At 45.8% G+C, this 23,836-nt stretch overlaps 1 protein-coding gene across 1 annotated transcript in view; it reads right to left on the reverse strand.

Moving 5' to 3' along the window:
* LOC135216548 (uncharacterized) overlaps positions 1-23,836 on the reverse strand; it is a 260,185-nt gene that overhangs the window by 38,545 nt on the left and 197,804 nt on the right. The window contains exon 7 of the mRNA XM_064251923.1: positions 14,069-14,148. Within this exon, the coding sequence (XP_064107993.1) occupies positions 14,069-14,148 (80 nt within the window). The remainder of the gene's footprint in view (positions 1-14,068; positions 14,149-23,836) is intronic.

The raw sequence follows: 23,836 nt of genomic DNA on the forward strand, positions 1-23,836 counted from the left end.
GCTGTTGCTGGTGTTTCTGGTAAGGCTGGAACCTTTTACCAGACTTCTTTGGTTTCTTACCAGCAGTGGGGACGGATTCTTGCTTCCTCTTGGATGAAATACCCCACCTAGCTCTAGGCTCTGGTTGAGCCTAGCAGCCTCGTGGTGTACTTCATTTACAGCGGACTCTGGGAAGAGATCCGCTCCCCACATGCTAGAAGCCAAGAGTCTATTAGGCTCGTGCCTAATAGTGCACCTCCTGCAGAACGTGCTTTCGGCAATTCCTCCTAGCTTGGAAGAAGTCAAAAGCATCCGTCTGAAACCAGTCTGAAGCTGGGATTTGGCCAAGATCTTAAACAGAGGTTTCCGTGCCATACGAGAGAGCAGCCATCTCCGTTATGATCAGTGAATTGAGGGACCTGCCAAACCTAGTTCGCGCGTCGAACTCCGCCTGAATCAAGGAATCAGGCAAGCCTTGGGAGCTTTTCGCCGAAACTGGTCCATGGCGCCAGTCCGGTTTGAGCTTACCCAGCGTGAACGTGGCTGGCAAGTTCTCCCACAATTCTCCAAAAGCTGGGAAGAGCGGAGAAGTAGACTCCGCTTCCCTTAGCTGTGGCATGGGCTCATCCTTGAGGACTGCCTGAAGAGGGTCGTTCTCTACTATTTTTTTGTAGCGAACGGAAAGGAAAGCCTCGCCTCTTCCGTCGCAAAAATAGTGAAAGGATCTTTATAGGCCTGGAGCTTGGTGTTTGTGCACTCCCAGTCCTCAAGGCAGTGAACCCATTCACGTTGGGCATGATCCCTACTGTAGAGAACATTCTCCCTAGAGATCTTGTCTTTCCTAGTAAGAGCCGCTACGGTCAGCCTAGCATAGCCGATGAAAGGCTGCGTCAAACCCGGAGGATAAAACTCGAAGTCCTCAATCCTTCGAGTTCACTCCGGGATAGAGATCATACCATCCTTAAACGGAGCGTAAGCGGCTACTCTCCATGGGTTTCTCCATAGAGAAAGCTGGCAGTGAATCGTATGCGGAAGCTGGAAAATACCAGCACTTGTCACTGGGGAGACTGGAAGGAAGGGGGACCTGAGAGAGCCCAGCTACTCGGTCCTCATTCTCTCTAACTCTGTTAGAGAGATCTTGGATGGACTGGCCTGATTGAGACAGAGTGCTCGACAGTTGTGCGACATCTGCTCAAATTTCGTCCCCAGGCGGAGACTTGAGAGCCGACCATCTCGCCCACCTGTTGCATCACCACTGCTGAGAAAGCAGTGGGATCAAAGGTGCTGGGTCCGCTCCTCCCACCGCGTTACCGGAGTGGATGCGGTGGAGGCCGGAGAAGGCATTGGCTCGGCGGGAGCGCGAGCCTTCTCCTTAGAAGACTTGCTTCTAGAGCTCTTCGAGTAAGAAGAGCTCGGCTTGGCCTTCACCGCGTCAGCGTAAGAAGTCGTAGACTTCTTAGCCGAAGAGACGAAGACGACTTCTTAGAAGTCGTCTTAACTAGGGTCTTCGGTTCTCTCTGTCCCTTCACCTTTGGGGGTACAGAGAGAGCGGGAGAGCGCGGGTAGGGATCTCAGATCCCACAAAGCCTTGGAAAGAAGCGCTTGAAGAAGGGACAGGAGAAGATCCAGGAGCGCCCAAGGAAAGACCTTGGGCGCCCGACACACCTACCTCAACCAACAAATCCTCTGCCCCTACCGCCATAGGCTCAATGTTGAGGTCCAGGGTAGCGACGTCCGGGACCGACTCCTGTGTGGCTACGACCCCGAAAGATTGCTGCATTTCTTGCTGGATGGAGGCTATGAGAGGGGCTGCGGAACAAGGGGTTCAACATACCCTGTTGACTTGCCCGCGGGGAAGATCTGGACGGCCAGCTTCTTGTCTAGGATGTAAGGCTGGCCTTTGGCGGCGTTCTTCCCGAAGCCGCCTACCCACGCTTTCAGGGTAGCAAGGGCGACTTCCCTCACACCACAGCCTGAAAGAAAAGGTAGATTGATCTTCTAATGGCGGAACGGGGTTAAACAACTTATGTCTAAGAGTTGTTAGTAAAATGATAAAGAAGTCTATAATCGACTTACCCCTCCACCAGCTGACTGACTAGGTCGTAGCGATGGCGCAGGCTTCCGGGTGCCAGACGATCATATCGTTGTACGGCGTGGCACATGGAGCGTGAGACCTGCACTCATCGTGGCCGCAGGGGTCGTACAATGTCGCGTTGCATTCCAGGACCTGACAGTTGGTAGCCTGTAAGTGGAAAGATACATAAGTATCAGGAGAACACTTACAGCCTAACAGTTTGCTCCGCTGGTGCCGGAGCGAGAAAGTTAGATTAAACCAGAGCCCCGCCATAATACGTGTGGTAGAAAAATGGTTGGTTGACCTAGGCTATTGCTCCGCTGGGCGGCGGAGACAAGAGATAGAATCCAACCAGGTGTGGTGGTAAAAGGAAACCAGACGGATAATGGCGGGGATGGCAAACATATGATTAATAAAATTCCAAACAAATCATCGTAAAATTAGGGTATATCCTTGAAAAATAACAATAATATCAAACCTTTCTCCACCCGTCTACTAGAAGAGTGCCCGGGTAAGAAGCAAGCTCCCTTCCGGTAGCGGGGGAGAGATGTAAGGATATAGTAGGCAAGCAACCGACCACTAGTAGTGACCACCGCCCACTGGCGGAGCTAGAAATCTATAACCAAAGGTGCCCCGGCTGCGGCGGAAGGCTCCGTTCGTTATAGAAAGGGAAGGTGGCTGAGCAACTGGGGAAGGGTGGGGAGGGTCTCGGCGTAACACGGCGGGAGAGAGAGAAGGGGGGGGGGGGGAAGTGGCCTACTCCTCCCCGTCTCAACAACTACCCGCTCGGAGACCCGGTACCCTATGAGTGGTCGCCCTATACCCCCCCGCTGGGAGGAACCCCTGGCCACCTCAGAGAGAGGGAGGAAGGCAACTGAGGTTGTCATGACAACCAAGGGGTCCCCCAGCACTCCCTATACCTGGTAGGGAGGGAAGGGGAAGGGAGGAAGGTGCGATGGAACACGTGACGCAAGTGGCCTAAGCCGCGAGCAACACAACCGTGGGAAGGCCACGTGAACCAGGCTGTACCAATACATGGGACATGCACCTAGGCTAGCCTAACACCCCTAATAGAAATAAATTTACATCGTAAACGATGGAAAAGAAAAAAAAAAACCTTTTAGTAGAAGAAAAAGAAGCCCAGGGGTAGGAATGTGCAAACTGTTCCGAGGAACAGAAGCCCTACTCGGAGCCAGCGATAGCCGATGAAGAGCAAGAGCCGGGATGCTGGGCTGGAACATGGAATAGCCCTAAATACCAAACTAAGAGAAATGGTAAAGGGGCTAACCTAGCTAAAACTCGATGTAAAAAACGATGAACGTAATATAGTAAGCCCATAAGTATAAGAAGTCCCAGTATGGAGGACCGGGAATTCTTAACGAGGCAGCATGGCGCCGCCACGAGACAACCGGGAAACCGTATATGACCTATTAGAAGGAAAAATACTGGTTCCCGGAAGACAAAAATACAGTAAAACATTACTTATGAGGCACTTAACTTAGCCGTTGCGATGGCAGAACGTTCCATGATGAATGGTGATAAAATTCCTCGTAAATAGCACAGCACAAAGAGAATGCGTCCGAACGCTGGCGCTAAAAATTAAGGATGTCCGCTAGGGGCGCTGCTGTCCGTGGCGTCCTCTAGTAGTAGTAGTAGCGGCCGCATCACCTGTTGGTATCAGCTCTCTCTTGTGGGGATTCTGATTGGAAGTTCTAATTGGTGAATGTCTCGTGGTAGTGTTCCCACTCGCCCCTATTGCCATACCGACACTTCTTTTTAAGAGTGAGCGAGTCAGTTTTACTGACATTTTCTTAATTTTGTTTTTCTCTGGTAATTTTAGATTTATTTTACCTAGAAAGAATGATATTAAGGATCCTTTCATAGGCCGACACGAGCTGAGCCCAGAAAATTAAATTATTTCATTTGCTCATGGTTATTATTGTAAGGTATGTCCCTAGAATGATTATTAAATTTAAGCTAAATGATTTTCATTTGCTCAGGGTTACTTTTGTGAGGTATGTCCCTAGAATGGTTATTCAATTCAAGACAAATGACCAGACATGGTTTATGATACATGTAGAAAAGCGTAACACGACAAACAGATCAAATTTAACAGAGACAAAAATTTTCACATGAAAATTACACCATTTTTGTTGAATCTCGCTGTGCTGCAAATAAAATTATCATATAGCTGAGAGAAATTAAAATAATTACTTAAGAGGAAACCTGAAAGAATTACTGAGTTTCATCTGTGATGGACCAAATTAGCATCAACTATCTTTGGGTCAGGCTCATCTTCCATTCCTTCACTACTAACAGCTAATGGTAGATTGGTTACTGATACTTGTCATCCTGAACCTATTCTTTTGTTTTTTAAGAATGTTTCTAGTGTGTTGTCTTCCAAGATTAGTAGATTCTATAGCTTTCTATGTAGACACAGTACCTTTGTGGATGAGCACAAGCTTAGAGATACGGTGCCTGTTCCAAAGAATGGCATATATGCTGACAGCAGTAACTTCAGGCCAATTTCTATTCTCCACAGATAGAAGGATGTGAAGATACCTGCCTTTAAAAATTCTGTGAACCAACAATTCTTCAAAGCGAGGGTAAGGCCTAAACCCCTAACATCATGTGCTCTTCCATGCACTGTATCAGCATCTGAATGTGATCACTTTACATAGCCAAAAGGAGACAGTATTCTCAGGCACTTCTTTCTTGTTCTAGAAAAGTCTTTGGCTACCAGGTTTGAGATGCTAAGTTCTTTTAAGATAGCTATGCAGTGCCCTGATGGGGCATAACAAAAATTTGTCATCACCAACAAAATCTTGGAGAGATTGGATTGAGTAGGACTCAAATCTGTTATCATGAATAGAGGATTTTGAGTCTTGGCTGCAAATTCCAGGACAAATTTGAAGGCTAAGGAACTCCAACCTCTTGTATGTTTAATATTATAAGAGAGCCCATGTATTTGCTGACCCTCTTTGAAGAAGCTAAGTCCAGTAAGAAAACTGTCTTGAGGGTTAAATTCCTCTGCTGAACCTTGCAAGGGTGCATATGGAGGGTGAGTAAGACTGCTGACCACCATAGTCAGGTCCCACTTTGGTTGTTTGAGATCTCTTGGGGAACAGGACTGCTTGAAACTCTTGAGAAGCATAGAAACTTCCCATGATAAAGAGAGACCATGCCTTTTAAACAAAGAACTAGACCTAGAGCAGCTCTATAGCCCTTCATGGCTGAAATTAAGAGTAACACAAATTATTGGAAAATGGTAAAAATGAAGAAATATGTTGATTTTCCACCTATGTAGGCATTAGAGGAAAGAAGAAGCAAGAAAGCAGTTAACGCTGAAACTACGATGAAAAGATCACATAGATATTCTTAATAGTGATTATTTATCATCTCTAAAACCCATTACTATAATCAGTAAATGGCAGAATATTTATGGAATAAAGAACCCAAAAATAACAAGTTAAAACAGATCAAGCCCACTTTTGGGATATGGAATTCATCACATCAAAGTGAACAACACACACATACACGACATTCTGACCCATCTTGGAATTGGCCACTCCTGCTTGACCCAAGGACACTTCATGAATAACCAAAGAGATTGAATCACTACAGGTATAGAATGTCCAAAATATAACCAAAATCAAATGTCAAGTTCTACAAATAAATCAATTGAAGAAATTCCAATATCTCAATCATTTTCAAATAACCAAATTATAATTTTTTTTGAAAATGCAGTAGTTTAATAAATAAAGTTTAAACTTTATTGTTAATAAAAACAATCCTTCATACCATCCCATTAAGAGCTAACCAAATTAGTTAAGCAGTCTGGTTAAATTACTTAATTATAATCAATCACTAGTCACTTGCATGCTTACTAGTATTCTAAGCTTGGTGGCTGAGGCTTTCTATCTGGGTCTTTGAAATCTTTCCTGTAAAAAATCTCATAAACTTAATAAAGGGCTCCTGGAAAGAAGCACTGTCTTATAAAGTCAATTCCTGGTTCTCCTCATTCAAATACTCAGCTAGTATAACAAGGTCTTTCAATGCATTGCAGTGTATACTTTTCTCAATAGATAATCAATACATATGTACATGTACTGCATTAGGCATTAACTCTCAGAAGCCTTTGTTACTTGATGCACTCCCTCAAAAACTAGAGTACCAGTAAGGGAACTTGTTAAAAGAATTTCTTGATAAATTCTCTCTCTCTATTTTAACAATAAAAAGGAGGAAGCCAAAATCTGAATACAACCCGTGATTTTCATACCAGTACATGCATCTTCTCTCAAAGAGAAAATGGTGTGAATTTACATATACATTCTTTTGCAGTCTTCATACAAAATTAACAAAAACATGATAATTTCATAAATGATTAGATAATTATGAATTTCAATTTGAGGGGATAACCTGGCTAAAGTAATCTTGGGTTGGTTACTCCCATGCTTTTTCTTTCTGCAACTGCAGTAATTTCCTTTTGTTTTTCTGATAATTTTCTATTATTTTCAATATGTTATTGTTATAATACAATTAAGTTTGTTCATACTTACCTGGCAGATATATATATAGCTGTATTTTCTGAAGTCCGACAGAATTTAAAAATTCGCGGCACACGCAGTGGGCGGCCAGGTGGTAGTACCCATTCCCGCCGCTGGGAGGCGGATATCAGGAACTATTCCCATTTTCTATTCATATTTTATCAGTGCCACTGTCTCCTGAGGGGAGGTGGGTGGGCACTTTAATTATATATATCTGCCAGGTAAGTATGAACAAACTTAATTGTATTATAACAATAACATTTTGTTCATGAAACTTACCTGACAGATTATATATATAGCTGAATCCCACCTTCGGATAGGTGGAAGAGACAGAATAGGATTTTAGGGAAACTAAATTAAGTAGATGATATACATCTTGGTTCCTGACCTGTTAGCATAGCCGACTTCGTGATTACTGTCACCAAAGTCTGCTTCTGCGTTACTAGAGTTGCCAGCGAGGTAGAGACCTGTAATGCTGGTGCGCTCTAGATGATCTGTCAACGGGGGCGTGACCACAATGTGACTAGACCATATTACCATACTTCTGAGGGCACCGAAGCTAAAACCACCACCTGACCTAACCTATCAAAGTTAGTTCCATAACTTCTAGGCTAAAGAAAAGGAACGCGCCTCAAGCGACCAACCCTTCAAAAGTTAAAAGGGCACACTATCCCTTTTCTATAGGATAGGATTCGTGTTGCTTCCTGCACCCAATAATATATCTACGGATATGTATGGTCCTAGCGACTTACGGATCTGAAAATGTCGTCTTCACATCCCGTCGGGAGTGTGAACGAACACAGAGTTGCTTCGCTAAAGCGTGGCACTCAGGATGTTACTGAGTGTCATGCTCTGTTGAAATGCTTCCGAGGCCGCGCCCTCACCTCTTGAGCATTCATATTAAGAAAAAAATCTCAAATCTTTATGCAAACATAATGAATGAGACCTCTTAAAAGAACTCCTTGGCTATAATGCCAGGGTGTTCTTGGACATGAACCAGTCTGGTCTTTTTTACGGAACACCGCCAGATTGTCGGGAAGAATGTGAAGCAAACCCAGAGTTGCTTCGCTAAAGCGTGACACTCAGGATGTTTACTGAGTGTCATGCTCTGTTGAAATGCTTCCGAGGCCGCGCCCTCACCTCTTGAGCATTGATATTAAGAAAAAATAAAAAAAAAACTCAAATCTTTATGCAAACATAATGAATGAGACCTCTTAAAAGAACTCCTTGGCTATAATGCCAGGGTGTTCTTGGACATGAACCAGTTTGGTCTTTTTACGGAACACCGCAGATTGTCCGTTGACCTTGACTTTCTATAGTTTTATCAAGATAAAACTTGAGAGACCCTACAGGGCACAGGACTCTCTAATGCCCATTGCCCAATAATTTGTGCCATACCTTGGTCTCCAAGCCTTCGGGTCAAGGGTTAGACAGGTTTTCGTTCTTATCAAGAACGGAAGGCTTAGAGGACAGACCGCATTATGTCCTTTAAAGCCAAAACCTCTGATGATGGCTAAAACCTCACTAACCCTCCTTGCCGTGGCTAGAGCGGTTAGAATATTAGCCTTTCTCGTCACGTGTATTAAGTTCGCAGAAAGGATAGGTTCGAAATGCTTTTGGCATCAGAAACTCAGACTACGTCTAAGTTCCATGCCGGAACCTTTGATCCAGAGAATTTCAAGATCTCCACAGACCTCAAGATCGTGAAGCTTTGTTGTTTGACAGAACCGGATCTCTGAGCCTAGAGGCCGTCAACAACATTTATTTTCATATTCTACAATAGTTAGGACTTCTATCTTATCTCATACTTCATACGGAAAGATAGAACCATAACGAAAGTTCACAGAGGTCGAGGTGGAGGAACAGTCATTTCCCTTCACTATCTCCAGAAACGGCCCCCTCCGATTGAAAACTGAAAATAGGCAGCACTGCTTTGCCTTGGCCAAGAGACTGCCATTAATCTTGAAGATCTTATCGCTTCTCGATAGTCTGAACGCCTTCAGACTCAGAGAGGAGAGATATAAGATACTTCACTAAGTGACGATGTTAGATTACACCGATTCTCTCGGGAAGGGTCGTCTTTGGACAATTCTCTGAATTACCTGACCTCTGTGAATCCAACCTCTTAGAGGCCAACATGTGGCGACTAAAGCTAATCCTCTAGGATCATGAATAAGGGAACAACTTAAGAGGAAGCTCCTTCGTCTTCAATATTACGAAAAACTTAACGAAAGGACGCCCTCAGTCTCTCCTCACTTTCGACATACTTCTAAGTGAGGATTACTCAGACGTCAGTAGTTGTTGCCTTCGATCGAGAAGACCCCCACGGACGTGCACTAGTTTAATGAACCTCTTGAGGATCGTTACGTTCCGTGCCCAAGTCCATAACCAATTCTCTCTTCTCGAGCTATGAGAGAGCTGAGAAATTATCCGAGATGATTTGGGCCACTCGATCCAACCTCACCCTTCGAGGAACTGGAGAGCCGACCAATTTGGCTTCCAATTCTTTCAGACAATGTGCCAGAACATCTGTTCTCTGTTCGGATGTCTGGCACCCTCTCGCTATCACCTGAGGTGATCCTCAAGCCGTTGAGAGAAAATTAGAATTACAAGATCTTTGATGTTATTCCAATTTCTTCGTGAGGAAAATTTGTAGAGGTCTGAATTGCTGTTTATTCAGGGAAAACAAGCTTCTCCAGCGAGGAAATGGTCCCCAGCAAACTCATCCATTCCCTCAGTCAGCCTGCTTCCTTCCCTAAATAAGGCTGCGCTTTGCATAAGCAGGAGAGCATTATTATAGTGCTATGCCGCGGTAGATTCGTACAGAATGTTACCGTGCGGTAAACCCGCACCTAACAAGTATAAGAGATATCTTGTTGAAATTTTCTAAGTAAACGGCAGGTATGATCATTCAAGATTACTAGAAATTTCCTCAACCCGAGGCTAAAATCCATGATTGTAGGGCAGAGAGACGGTTTATTAAGCCATTCCCGCAAGGGAGAGAGACGTAACCAACCGCGCATGACACCGAGCTAGCCGGTACTGCGTAGATCACAGTAACAGCAGCCTTGATCATCGTCTCGCACTATGTGCCTGAGTTGCAGCTACTCCTTTTACGAAGGGATAGGTATGAAAATTATCGAGCAAAAGGGAACTCTCAAGCAGGCATATTTAAACGAAACAAAATTCGCTAAATACAGAAGCTGAGTTGGTGTTGCAGTTCAATTAGAATACTTCTCGTCTAAGTCGCAATCCGTAGAATAACTAGGATATGCGCCTACCCCTCGGACAATTCAACTGTTTAGTAGAATCATGTCGCGAGGTTAATATACGTAGTATATTTATAGTATTCTGAACAACGATCTCCATCCTAAATTCTTTCCTTCAAGAAAACAAAATAAGGATTGGAGATCGACCACCTTCGATCTCTATCAAAAAGAGTGAAGAAGTCTTCCTCGAAGAAAAGCTTCATGGTGAACAGATACTATCTGCCTGAGTTGCCAGCTACTCCCTTTACGAAGGAATAGGTATGATATTATCGAGCAAAGGAAACTCTCAAGCAGGCCTATTTAAACGAAACAGAATTCGCTAAATACAGAAGCTGAGTTGGTGTTGTCGTAACAATACCTGAAGAGTTGTTCTTACTCCGAAAACTCTTGGAAGGTTGAAGGGAGTGTCAAATAAATACATTAGAACAACAGTTCTTTCGGCTTCTATCCGCAGAGGTAAATACGATATGCGTATATGACTTGACCCATGCGTTAGCAAAATGACGCAAAGATAAACTACGTAAGTATTTGTAGTAATTTGAACATCGAATTCTCTACTACATCTTTCCTCGACGAGGAAGAGAGAAGAAAGAAAAAGACTGTCCACGTTCTAATGAACGAGACTTTAAAAAAACTCCTTGACTCTTTGCAAGACTCATTTCTCAAGAAAAGGGAGTAATATTCGAATAGAGATCATCAAGAGAGAACCGAGGATCGAAAAAGACCGTTCAATGTTCTTATGATATTGGACAAAAGACTTCCTGGATAGTCTACAAGTCTTTCTCTTAACCCCGGATGAGCCTCTGAAAATGAATGAGAGCTCTTCCGAAATTTGTTAATGAGTTTATCCGCTTAAACGATAAAAACGTTAAAAACTATGTCAATGAGAACTACCCCATTTATGAGGGGTCCCCCACTTAAATGACAATGGGGAAAACGTCCTGACTTGACAAAACTATTAGCACTTTGCTAATAGGGGAAAACCCTTTAACATGACCGAAAGTCACCCAGGAATCCAAGTATATAATCTTCCCGATTCTCAAAGAAATCGATGAAGAGGAAAGAGAGATCGAAGAAAAAATTCGGGTATGTCTCTCCACTAACTCCGAATCCTTTTTAAAAATTTCTGTAAAGAAATGTCCTCAACAGCAAATAAGACGCCTTCAACAAGTCTCTCTCGCAAAGCGTTCTGCCGAGCTTCCACCGAAGCGTCCTGGCGAATGTCCACAAAAGCGTCCTGCTGAGCGTCCTCAAAAGCGTGCTGGAAAGCGTCCTGCTGAGCGTCCTCAAAAGCGTCCTGCCGAGCGTCCTCAAAAGCGTCCTGCTTAGCGTCCTGGAAAGCGTCCTGCTGAGCGTCCTCCAAAAACGTCCTGCTTAGCTACGAGCGTGTCTGAGCAGAGAACACCAAGTCTTCTGAACGACGTTTCAGAGAGGAACTCGTTGAGCGCCTTGATGCATGCAAGGCCCGCCAAGAGGCGTCCTGGCGAGCGACCTTGCCAACATCTCAATGTTATGACGAACCGCGTTTTGCGTATGACATTGAATATTTTTAAGGGACGTCCTCATGCGAGTCTATATGGAGAGCCGCACGATGTCCTGAAGAGTGTGAACACTAAAGGAAGACGTATGGCTTTCGTCTTCCGCAAGGTGCTTGCCGAGCGTCCTGGAGAATGTCTCTACTTATAGGACGTCGAGCACCTCCAAACGCTTCCTCACGTCTAAATTGCCCTTCTTATGCCGACCAGAGACATAAGTTGTTTGACGTGCAAAGCAGCTTGCCGGCCGTCAAACTTATCAGCTTGCTTTTTCGAAGTAAAGCGAACGTTACATAACGTATACGGAGCGCCATGAGGAGAGGAGACGAAAATGTCCTTGATTACCAAATTCTTTTGGAATGCTAGCGAGGTTGAAACAGCTCTAACTTCATGAGCGTTCACTCGCAGGAGGCTCAAATCACTCTTCTGGCAAGATGAATGAACCTCCTTAATAATGTATAAGTGATATATACATGAGCGTTCATATACATGAGCGTTCACTCGCAGGAGGCTCAAATCACTCTTCTGGCAAGATGAATGAGCCTCTTTAATAATGTATAAATGATGTATACATGAGCGTTCACTCGCAGGAGGCTCAAATCACTCTTCTGGCAAGATGAATGAGCCTCCTTAATAATGTATAAATGATGTATACATGAGCGGTCACTCGCAGGAGGCTCAAATCACTCTTCTGGCAGATGAATGAGCCTCCTTAATAATGTATAAATGATATATACATGAGCGTTTCACCCGCAGGAGCTCAAATCACTCTTCTGGCAAGATGAATGAGCCTCCTTTAAAATGTCCCTTAGAAAAAGAGCCAGTGCATTCTTCTAAAAGGGAAAATGTGGTCTCTTTACTTTTTCATCCTCTCGTGACGAGAGAGAGGACGTAAGCGTCCTCTTCTCTCAAGCTTCTTTAGGGGGCGCGAGTCCTTCCGAGAACTCCAACCCCTGTGTGGGGAGGACGCCTCGGAGGACGAGAAGCAATCCTTCAAGATTCGTGCACGTGCATGATCTTTAGCAGCCTGGGAAGCGTCCACAGGTTCTGCCGAAGGGACGCCAGATCGGTGGGGTGGGGAGCCCCCGTACCCTCTTGCGGCTTTCGACATGCCCTCTCCCTGAGTCATGGGAGTCCGACAGAGGTCCAGGCCTAGAGGCATTATGGGGCCGATCTGACGCCCCCTCCACAACACAAGGGGCACTACACTTCACAACACTGATTGGAGAGCGAGCACTTTAGTCTAAGATTACTTGATGTAATCCTCTAGCAGACACTTCTTCTAGGCCCGTAAGCCATACCACAGGGTTAGGCAAAATAAAATCTACAGGAGGTTAGAAGGTTCATTATTTCTAACTTCTGTTTACTATGGAGGAAAACTCCTGATTCTAACACGCTCTAAAAAGCGTAAATGAATCCTCCTTCTTCCGTAATCAGTCACACATTACACTAATTACCTTATGCAAAGAAAACATGTAAACGTCATATATACTAAGCGAGTGTCTACCGAAAGTTCCGGTAGCCTCACCTTACCGTGCAGACAACAAAGTCTGAAACTAGGCTAACTAGCTTCAGACATCAAATGCAATGAAAAAATTTACGATAGCGTATGCCTAGCCACAAATCCAAGTTAATAATCGAAAGAATAATTAGGATACTTAAGTGGCTAATGAAGTTTTTCAAAATCCTAGGCGGAGGTCTGTAAACAGTTGTTTACCGACCGGCGACAGAAAAAAATATGAATAGAAAATGGGAATAGTTCCTGATATCCGCCTCCCAGCGGCGGGAATGGGTACTACCACCTGGCCGCCCACTGCGTGTGCCGCGAATTTTTAAATTCTGTCGGACTTCAGAAAATACAGCTATATATATATCTGTCAGGTAAGTTTCATGAACAAATTCAGAATTTCAGGTTCTCTCTCTCTCTCTCTCGTTAATTTTTTATTAATTCTGAAAGGAAACTCAACAGTATTTCTATCATATTGATTTTACCTTCTTGAATAAGAGGCATCCATGGTAAAATAATGTCATGTCTTATCATCATACATCATAAACAAGCCTTTCATTTAACTTTGAAAAGATCCCAAAGCCTACACCCCTACTTCCCAGATCTTTAGGGTTTTATTTTTAGAATAGATATGGGAGCAGTATAATGTCCATTGCTAAGGTTCAGATGTGTAATGAAAACATGAGAGTAGTAAACAGATATAACAGTACCAGACAGACAACATGGTAATTCCAAATAAAATGCTGCGAGAGGCACATATGAAAGCCTGGACCAGATGAGCAGTTAGATAGACTGCATTAAAGATAGAATAAGTGGACAGGACTCATCAAATGCATCATATGTTTATTACTGACGATGTGGTCAAGTACATTATTTTTATTCATTTAGCTATCCTCTAGTTCAAACAACTTTTTAAATTATATTTATGGAAAACAGGAAGTAAGTACATATTTCGTACCTGTAATTTTTATAAAATATACTTACAACATATTCATGTCCTCAAAATGGCATTCTTTACATGGCTGGATGTCATCTGTTTGTGACTGCCAAATACCAGCATACTTCATGTAAAAACTTAATAAAAGGGGGGCAGACCTACCTGCTGCAAGTGCATTGGAGCAAGTACCATAAAATTCAGAAAAATTAGTAGTACTTACTTATCTAACTGGCACAAGCCAATATGTAACTCTCCCCAAGTATGGCACAAAATCAGCAAACTACCACATAGATCATTATTCTGAAAAATAAGAAAGGCAATTTAGTCTAAGTATAGTACCCAGTATACTCTTCTCCAGTGACCAAATCACTTACTCACAATTTTATCTAATGCACAGCTATGTGATCAAGTTGTAAATTACTTTGGGACCAGGTAATTATTTCAGTAATATTACCTAACAAAAAAAAATAGGGACAAAATGCAAATTAGTTAGGTTCTCCTAATGCAAATTAAACAAAGATATTGCTCATCACTTAAAAAAAAGCATGCAAAGCCCCTTTGCAAATGTTACTCATTTGTTCTTATCAGTTTTGATTTTCTGTAAAACTAGAGGGCTGCAAATTGTTATTTTGACCACCCACCCTCCAATCATCACACATATCAAATTGCAACCCTCTATCCTCAGTAGTTTTTACTTAATTTAAGGTTAAAGTTAGCCATGGATCATGCATCTGGCAGCACTTACTGGAGCCACAGGACACACCCTCACTCTACCATATCTAGTGAGCAACTGGAGAGTTGCCAGTCATAGCTGATGGTTTTATATATCATTATCTGTTGTACAGAAACAATTCATTTATTTTACTTGTTTACTATAACTACTCAATTCATCTCGAGCTTGGATTTTACTTTACACCTGTTTTACCCAAGCATTATTTGTCAAGTCTGATGTACACAATATCATAATTTTTGGAAGTAAATTGTATTTTTCCTAACTATACAAACCTGAGGTCCTTTATTAAGGAATTACTATTCAGCGCCAGCTGGACTGGTCGTAAGATTTCTAACAAGGTAGTTCGGTAGTAACTGCTTGTCCGATGGTCGGGAGTCCCGCCCATCTAGAGGTTAGCATATCACTTTGCTTTAGGCCCAGGAACAGTGAGAGGTGGCATTAGGTGGGACTATATGTAAAGGACTTCAGGTTTGTATAATTAGGAAAAATTATATTGTTATGATACAATAAAGTTTGTTCATACTTACCTGGCAGATACTATATATATAGCTGTATTCTCCGAAGTCCAACAGAATTTCAAAACTTACGACACACGTAGTGTAAGTCAGGTGGTTAGTACCCATTCAGGAACCATTCCCATTTTCTATTCAGATTTTCTAGTGCCACTGTCTCCTGAGGGGAGGTGGGTGGGCACTTTGATTATATATATCTGCCAGGTAAGTATGAACAAACTTTATTGTATCATAACAATATCATTTTGTTCATGAAGTTTATCTGTCAGATATATATATAGCTGAATCCCACCTTTGGAGGTGGGGAGAGACAGAATAGGATTTTAGGAAACATATACATGCAGATGATTGACATCTATGTTCCTTACCTGTTAGCATAGCTGACTTCGTGATTACTGTCACCCAAGTCTGCTTCTGCTTTACTAGAGTCTCCAGCAAGGTAGTGACCTATATAGCTGGTGAGTTCTAGATGATCTGTCAATGGGGGCATGACCACAATGTGACTAGACCATTTGACCATACTATGAGGGCAACGAAGCAAAACCACCACCTGACCTAGACTAACAAAAGTTAATTCCCACATAACTTAGGCTAAAGGAAGGGAAGTCCGCCTCAGGCGGTCGACCCTACAACCATAAATCAATACAAGAAATTAAAAGCTCACCTAACCATTTTCTACAGGATAGGATGAGTGCTACTTACTGCCCCCAACATAGTGTCTGCGGCGACGTATGGCCCTAGCGAATAGCAGTTCTCGCATGTCGTCTTCACATCCCGCAGGTAGTGTGAAGCGAACACCGAGTTGCTACGCCAAAAGGTGGCACTCAAAATGTCACTGAGTGCCATGTTCTTTTGGAAGGCTACCGAGGTAGAGATGGCCCTCACTTCCTGAGCATTCACTTTCAACACTGTCACTGTCACTGTCTTCACAAGATGAATGCGCTTCCTTGATGATGTCCCTCAAGAAGAATGCCAGAGCATTCTTAAGACATCGGCAAGTCTGGTTTTCTGACCGAACACCACAAGTTGCTAGAAGGACCTCGACATTCCTTCGTTTTCCGCAAATAGAATTTGAGAGCCCTGACAGGGCACAGGACTCTCTCTGGCTCCCGTCCAATGATTTCGGCCATACCCTTAATCTCAAAGTTCTTGGGCCAAGGGTTGGACGGATTCTCGTTCTTAGCCAGAAATGTCGGGCTCAATGAACAAACGGCATTATGCCCCTTAAAGCCAACGTGCTTCCTGATGGCTTGAATTTTGCTAACTCTCTTCGCCGTTGCCAGAGCAGTTAGAAAGACAGCCTTTCAGGTAATGTCCCTTAGTGACGCAGCATGAAGAGGCTCAAAACGACTGGACATCAGGAACTTTAGGACTACGTCCAAGTTCCATGACGGCAACTTAGGTTGAGGCACCTTCGTGGTCTCGAAGGATCTTAAGAGATCGTGAAGGTCTTTGTTGTTTGCTAAGTCCATGCCTCTATGTCTAAAGACTACAGACAGCACACTTCTGTAGCCTTTGATCGTCGGGACTGCCAGCTTCAAGTCCTTCCTCAGGTAAAGTAGGAAGTCAGCTATTTGGTTCACAGAGGTCGTGGTAGAGGAAATGCCCTTCTTTCTGCACCAACTCCTGAAAGCGGCCCACTTCGATTGATACACTGCAAGAGAGGAAGCTCTCCTTGCATTGGCAATAGCTCTTGCCACAGGTCTTGAAAAGCCTCTCGCTCTGGCCAACTTTTGGATAGTCTGAACACAGTCAGACTCAAAGCGGGGAGGTTTTTGTGGTACCTCTCGAAGTGGGGCTGTCCGAGTAGATCTATCCTTGACGGAAGCGTCCTCGGGAAGTCTACTACGAAGGACATGACCTCTGTGAACCATTCTTTCGCAGGCCAGAACGGGGCGATCAACGTCATTCTCGTCCCTTCTGACGCTGCAAACTTTCTCATAACTCTCCCAGGATCTTGAACGGGGGAAGGCATATAGGTCCATCCCTGTCCAGTCCCAGAGAAGGGCATCTATCGCTACTGCTCCTGGATCAAGCACCGGGGAGCAGTACAGCGGAAGTCTCTTTGTCCTCGAAGTCGCAAAGATGTCTACGAGAGGACGTCCCCATAAACCCCAAAGCTCTTGGCATACCTCCTGGTGAAGAGTCCATTCGGTCGGCAACAGTTGACCTTGCCGACTGAGGAGATCTGCACGGACGTTCTCGACGCCTGCGACGAACCTCGTAAGGATCGTTACGTCCCATGCTTTTGCCCACAACAAGATCTCTCTCACTAGAGTGAACAGGGACCGAGAGTGTGTTCCTCCCTGTTTCTTGATGTAGGCCAGAGCTGTGGTGTTGTCCGAGTTGATCTGGACTACTTGATGTGAGACTTTGTCTTGGAAGAACTGGAGCGCCAAATAGATGGCCACCAGCTCTTTGAGGTTTATGTGCCAGGACACCTGTTCCCCTCTCCAGGTACCTGACACTTCTTCCCCCCCCCTAGTGTTGCTCCCCACCCCGTGGTGGACGCGTCGGAGAACAACACTAGGTTGGGGCTCTGAAGCTTGAGGGAAAATCCCTCCGACAGCTTTGCAGGATCGAGCCACCACCTTAGGTGATCCTTTACCTCTCTTGATATCTTCAAGATCGCATCGAGATTCTCCTTGCCTTCCCAGCTCTCCGCTAGGAAAAACTGGAGAGGTCTGAGGTGCAGTCTCCCCAGGGGAACAAACTTCTCCAGCGAGGAAATGGTCCCTCACTCCCTCACCGAGCATGTTTCTTTCCTCAGGAAGGCTAACACTTTGTTTAAGCCTTGCTGCTGATGTTCCTGGGACGGAAAAGCCTGAAAAGCCACTGAATCCATCTGAATCCCCAGATACACGATGGACTGCATCAGGATCAGATGTGACTTTTTGAAATTTACCAGCAGTCCCAGGGACTTTGCCAAAGTTAAAGTTGAGTGAAGGTCCTTCAGACACCAAGCCTTCGAAGACGATCGAATGAGCCAGTCGTCTAGATACAAAGAGATTCTGACGTTCGCAAGATGAAGCCACCTCGCCACGTTCTTCATTAAAATCGTGAAGATCATGGGGGCCGTGCTCAACCCGAAGCAAAGTGCCCTGAATTGGAAAACTTTCCCTCTCAGGACAAACCGCAGGTACTTCATCAACTGGGGATGGATCGGGACGTGAAAATAAGCGTCCTGTAGATCTAAGGACACCATCCAGTCGCCTGGTCTTAAGGCCCCAAGAACTGACTGAGGCGTCTCCATCTTGAACCTTTGCTTCTCCACAAAAAGGTTCAAACTGCTTACGCCTAACACTGGTCGCCATCCTCCCGACTGTTTCGGCACCAGGAATAACCTGTTGTAGAAGCCCGGGGATTCTAGGTCTAAAACCTGTTCCACCGCTCTCTTTTCGAGCATTTGCTCGAGCAGATCGTAAAGAATCTGCTGCTTCTCCCAATGGTAAGAGGGTGACAGATCCCTGGGTGTCGTGCACAGCGGAGGAGGCTTCGGGAAAGGGATCTTGTATCCTTGCTCGATGACGTTGAGCGACCAGCTGTCTGCATCTATCTCTCTCCAGGCTTTTGCAAACGAATGAAGCCTGGCTCCTACTGGTGACTGAAGGCTCACTTCTTTCCCCTGAATTTGGAAGGGGCTTTGCCTCTGGGAAGGCCTCTTCCTCGAGGAGCTGGTCTCGAGGAAGCGGAGCCTCGAAAGGGCTTCTGCTTCTTGGAAGCTTGAGACGTCGTAGGAACTGCAGGATGTCTAGAAGACCGAGCTAGAAGGTCTTGCGTAGCCTTCTCTTGCAGGCTGACAGCCAGATCCTTGATCATAGCCTGGGGAAAGAGATGGCTCGAAAGAGGGGCGAACAGTAACTCTGCCCTCTGCGAGGGAGAAACAGACTTCGCAGTGAAGTTGCAGTACAACGCTCTCTTTTTCAAGAGCCCTGTACCAAAGTGCGAAGCCTGCTCCTCCGAACCATCCCTGACAGCCTTGTCCATACACGCAAGAATGCTGGACAGCTCCCCCAGGTTAATCGAGTCCGGACTTCAAGACTGCATATCCAGGACTCCCAGACACCAGTCCAAAAAGTTAAATACCTCCATCGTCCAGAAGAGTCCTTTAAGATGGTGATCTAACTCAGAAGGTGTCCAAGACACCTTCGCCGACGAAAGGAGAGACCTCCTCGGGGCATCAACCAGGCTGGCAAAGTCGCCTTGGGCAGAGGAGGGAACTCTCAGCCCAACGTCCTCCCCTGTCTCGTACCATATACCTTGCCGTTGAGTCTTGACGGAGGCAGGGCAAAAGAGGTCTTGCCTTGTGCTTTCCTCGATTCCATCCAATCATGTAACTTCTTAAACGCTCTCTTGGTCGAAAGAGAAGTCTTCATCTTAACAAAACCTGGAGCTTTACTGACTTTTGAAGAAGAAAATTGAGAAGAGGAGAGCGGGGGGCCGAGGGTTGGAACTTGTCTCCAAACGAAGCACGTAGGAGACGGGCCAAGACCTGATAATCCGAAGACGCTGAAGTCGAAGGCTGCTCTTCGTCTGCTGGCTCCGACGAACTGCTAACTTCTCCCTCTTCCGCAGGAGCGACAGACGAGACTACCGAAGGGAGAGGTACAAGACCTTTAGGGCCAATTTTCAAAGCAGATCGCTGCTGAACAGACGAGCTCTGAGCACAAGGCTGAGTGTCTTCCAAAGGTTCAGGAGCAGTTGCGAAGTCCTCTTGAAGCGCGTCTTGACGGTTGTCTTGACAAACGTCCTGTTGACGGCGGGCGTCTTGAGAAGCGTCTTGATGAGCGTCTGAGCGTCGGTGACGTCCATGCCAGCGTCCTGACGAGCGTCCAGAAAAGCGTCACGCTGGGCGTCCTGACAAAGCTTAGCAGCTTGAGGAGCATCCTGCTTTGCAGCCAAATGATCGGCATGCTTGGAAGCATACGGAGCGTCCCTCAGGGACGAGCGAGAAGCGTCTCGATGAGCTGCTTGACGAAACGAAGCAGCTTGAACGGCATCAAGCTTATCAGCTTGAAAAACGTCCTGTCTACCCAAACGGAGCGTCAAGATGAGAAGAGAGGGGAGCGTCTTGGCGAGCAGGAAAACAATCCTTCCTGCGAACGTGAAGACGTTCCTCCCTCTCGAAAGAAGAACGTTTGGGGAGACGTTCCTCGCGCCCTCTCGACAAACGCTGGGGAGCCTTACGAAATCCAGAGGGCGACAAAACAGAAGAGAGACGAGCGAGGAGAAGGCGCGGGAGACTGTCTGGTCCTCTTGATAGGCAGTCTATCATCCTTCTTCTGACGACGCGGCTCTGCCTCTCTCTCGGCAAGCAACGAAGCAAGTTGTTACTGCATTGAAAGGATGATCTTCTTTGTCGGAGAAGACTCCTTCTCAGGGGAAGGGCTGATCCTGTGAGAAGACGAGGGGCGAGGGGAAGTCTTCTTCCTTCTCACAGGGGCTGCAACAGTTCTATCCCTGGAGCAACTGGGGCGCTCAAAAGCGTCATTATCGGATGACGTCCTGGTCTTCTTTTGCGGAGGAAAGGCAGTAAAACTCTCCGGAGACGACCGCAAAGCAGCAGAAGAGAAAGGACGTGAAGTGTCCTCCTCTCTGAGACCAAAAACGACGGCCGCCTGTGCGACATCTTGCGTCTTTGTTCTCTTTTGCGGTGGAAAGTCGTCAAAATGTTCAGGCGACGACCGCAAAGCAGAAGGAGCGAAAGGACGTGAAGCGTCCTCCTCTGAGAAACCAAAGACGACGGCCGCCTGTGCGACATCTAGCGTCTTTGTTCTCTTCAGAGGGCGCGAGTCCTTCCGGGAGCTCCAACCCCTGTGCGGGGAGGACGCCTCGGAGGACGAGAAGCACTCCTGAAGGATACGTGCACGAGCACGCTCCTTGGCAGCCTGGGAAGCGTCAACAGGTCCTGCCGAAGGGACGCTAGATCGGTGGGGAGCAGTTGCGAAGTCCTCTTGAAGCGTGTCTTGACGGTTGTCTTGACGAACGTCCTGTTGACGGCGGGCATCTTGAGAAGCGTCTTGAAGAGCGTCCGAGCGTCAGCGACGTCCATGCCAGCGTCCTGACGAGCGTCCTCAGAAGCGTCCAGAAAAGCGTCACGCTGGGCGTCCTGACGAAGCTTAGCAGCTTGAGGAGCATCCTGCTTCGCAGCCGAACGATCGGCATGCTTGGAAGCATACGGAGCGTCCCTCAGGGACGAGCGAGAAGCGTCTCGACGAGCTGCTTGACGAAACGAAGCAGCTTGATCGGCGTCAAGCTTATCAGCTTGAAAAATGTCCTGTCTAACCGAAGAACGAACGTCACGCTTCACAAACGGAGCGTCATGATGAGAAGAGAGGGGAGCGTCTTGGCGAGCAGGAAAACAATCCTTGCTGCAAACATGAAGACGTTCCTCCCTCTCGACAGAAGAACGTTTGGGGAGACGTTCCTCGCGACCCTCTCGACAAACGCTGGGGAGCCTTACGAAATCCAGAGGGTGACAAAACAGAAGAAAGAGACGAGCGAGGAGAAGGCGAGGGAGACTGTCTGGTCCTCTTGATAGGCAGTCTATCATCCTTCTTCCGACGACGCGGCTCTGCCTCTCTCTCGGCAAGCAACGAAGCAAGTTGTTGCTGCATTGAAAGGATGATCTTCTTTGTCGGAGAAGACTCCTTCTCAGGGGAAGGGCTGATCCTGTGAGAAGACGAGGGGCGAGGGGAAGTCTTCTTCCTTCTCACAGGGGCTGCAACAGTTCTATCCCTGGAGCAACTGGGGCGCTCAAAAGCGTCATTATCGGATGACGTCCTGGTCTTCTTTTGCGGAGGAAAGGCAGTAAAACTCTCCGGAGACGACCGCAAAGCAGCAGAAGAGAAAGGACGTGAAGTGTCCTCCTCTCTGAGACCAAAAACGACGGCCGCCTGTGCGACATCTTGCGTCTTTGTTCTCTTTTGCGGTGGAAAGTCGTCAAAATGTTCAGGCGACGACCGCAAAGCAGAAGGAGCGAAAGGACGTGAAGCGTCCTCCTCTGAGAAACCAAAGACGACGGCCGCCTGTGCGACATCTAGCGTCTTTGTTCTCTTCAGAGGGCGCCAGTCCTTCCGGGAGCTCCAACCCCTGTGCGGGGAGGACGCCTCGGAGGACGAGAAGCACTCCTGAAGGATAAGTGCACGAGCACGCTCCTTGGCAGCCTGGGAAGCGTCAACAGGTCCTGCCGAAGGGACGCCAGATCGGTGGGGAGCCCCCGTAACCCTCCTTCAGCTTTCGACTTGCCCACTCCCTGATTCCTGGGAGTCTGGCAGAGGTCCAGGCCTAGAGGCATTATAGGGCCGATCTGATGCCCCCTCCAAAACACTAAGGGCACTATTACTGCACTTCACTGCACTATTATCACTTCTACCTTCCAAGGCGAGCACTTTGGATTCTAGATTACGTAGAGACTCTAGAATCACAGACAGGGCATTACCCTCCACAGAAACCATTTCAGGGCCAGAAGGCAACACTACAGGTTTAGGAGTTGCAAAATCTACTGGAGGGATAGCAGGAGAAACATTACTGCCCTGACGTCTACTGCCTGAGACACTCCTGGAGGAAGACCTCATGATCCTATCACGCTCTAACTTGCGCACATAGGACTCATACGCCTTCCAACCCGAATCAGACTTTCACACTCCTTACAACGATCATCAATCATACACACATGTCCCCTACAACTCGTGCATACTGTGTGGGGGTCTACCGAAGCCTTCGGTAGCCTCACCTTACATTCTTCCATACACCACACTCTGACACTAGCCGAACTAGACCCAGATATCTTAGTTAAAGGAAAAATCAAGCCAAAATAAAAAACAGTCCACAAATAGCGTGTGCCTAGCCACAAATCCAAGTTCAATAACCAAAAGACAATCAGGATACTTAAGTAGCAAAGAAGTTTCAAAATCCTAAGACGGAGGTACTGAAAACAGGTGTTGACAGTACCGGCGACAGAGAAAATCTGAATAGAAAATGGGAATGGTTCCTGATACCCGCCTCCCAGCGGCGGAATGGGTACTAACCACCTGACTCCCACTACGTGTGTCGTAAGTTTTGAAATTCTGTCGGACTTCGGAGAATACAGCTATATATATATGAGGCGTCCAGTGCTAAAACCCAAACCCACACTCGCCACAAATATGAGAAATCCATTTTATTGTACATCTGGAATCCCCTTTCTTTCCTCTTTCGAATGGTGTAAGTGAGTGTATATTTTGATGATGAGAATATGGTTCAATTTTGCATTATATGATCTGTACTTTAGTAAATTTCAGCATTAATTTTGCTCATCAATTGTACAATCAATCATACAATCAATCAGTCAATCAAATTGTGCACAGTCTAATTTTTTGTTCATATATAACATCATATTTTTGGGGTCCTAAACATTCCAAAAATTCAAACCTGAAGAAAATATCTTGAAAAATAAAATAGTTATGGTCTTTTTAAATTTACACATTTAAAGGCCTTTTTCTTCATTTTTTAAAATGTGGCGAGTGTGGGTTTTAGCGCTGGACGCCTCATATATATCTGACAGGTAAACTTCATGAACAAAATACAATTTACTTCCAAAAATTGTGATTTGTTCCGATATGTAATACAAACCCTCGGTCCTTTACATAAGGAAGACTCACTTATTGATGGGTGGAATCTGAGTCTTGTGAACAGACTGGTGTTCGCCCAACCTGGGCTCCCTCCCTGGTCGTAAAAGCAAAGGTGGGGAACCTAGCCTCTG

This window comes from Macrobrachium nipponense, chromosome 6 (genome assembly GCF_015104395.2).
Source record: "Macrobrachium nipponense isolate FS-2020 chromosome 6, ASM1510439v2, whole genome shotgun sequence".
NCBI lineage: Eukaryota > Metazoa > Arthropoda > Malacostraca > Decapoda > Palaemonidae > Macrobrachium > Macrobrachium nipponense.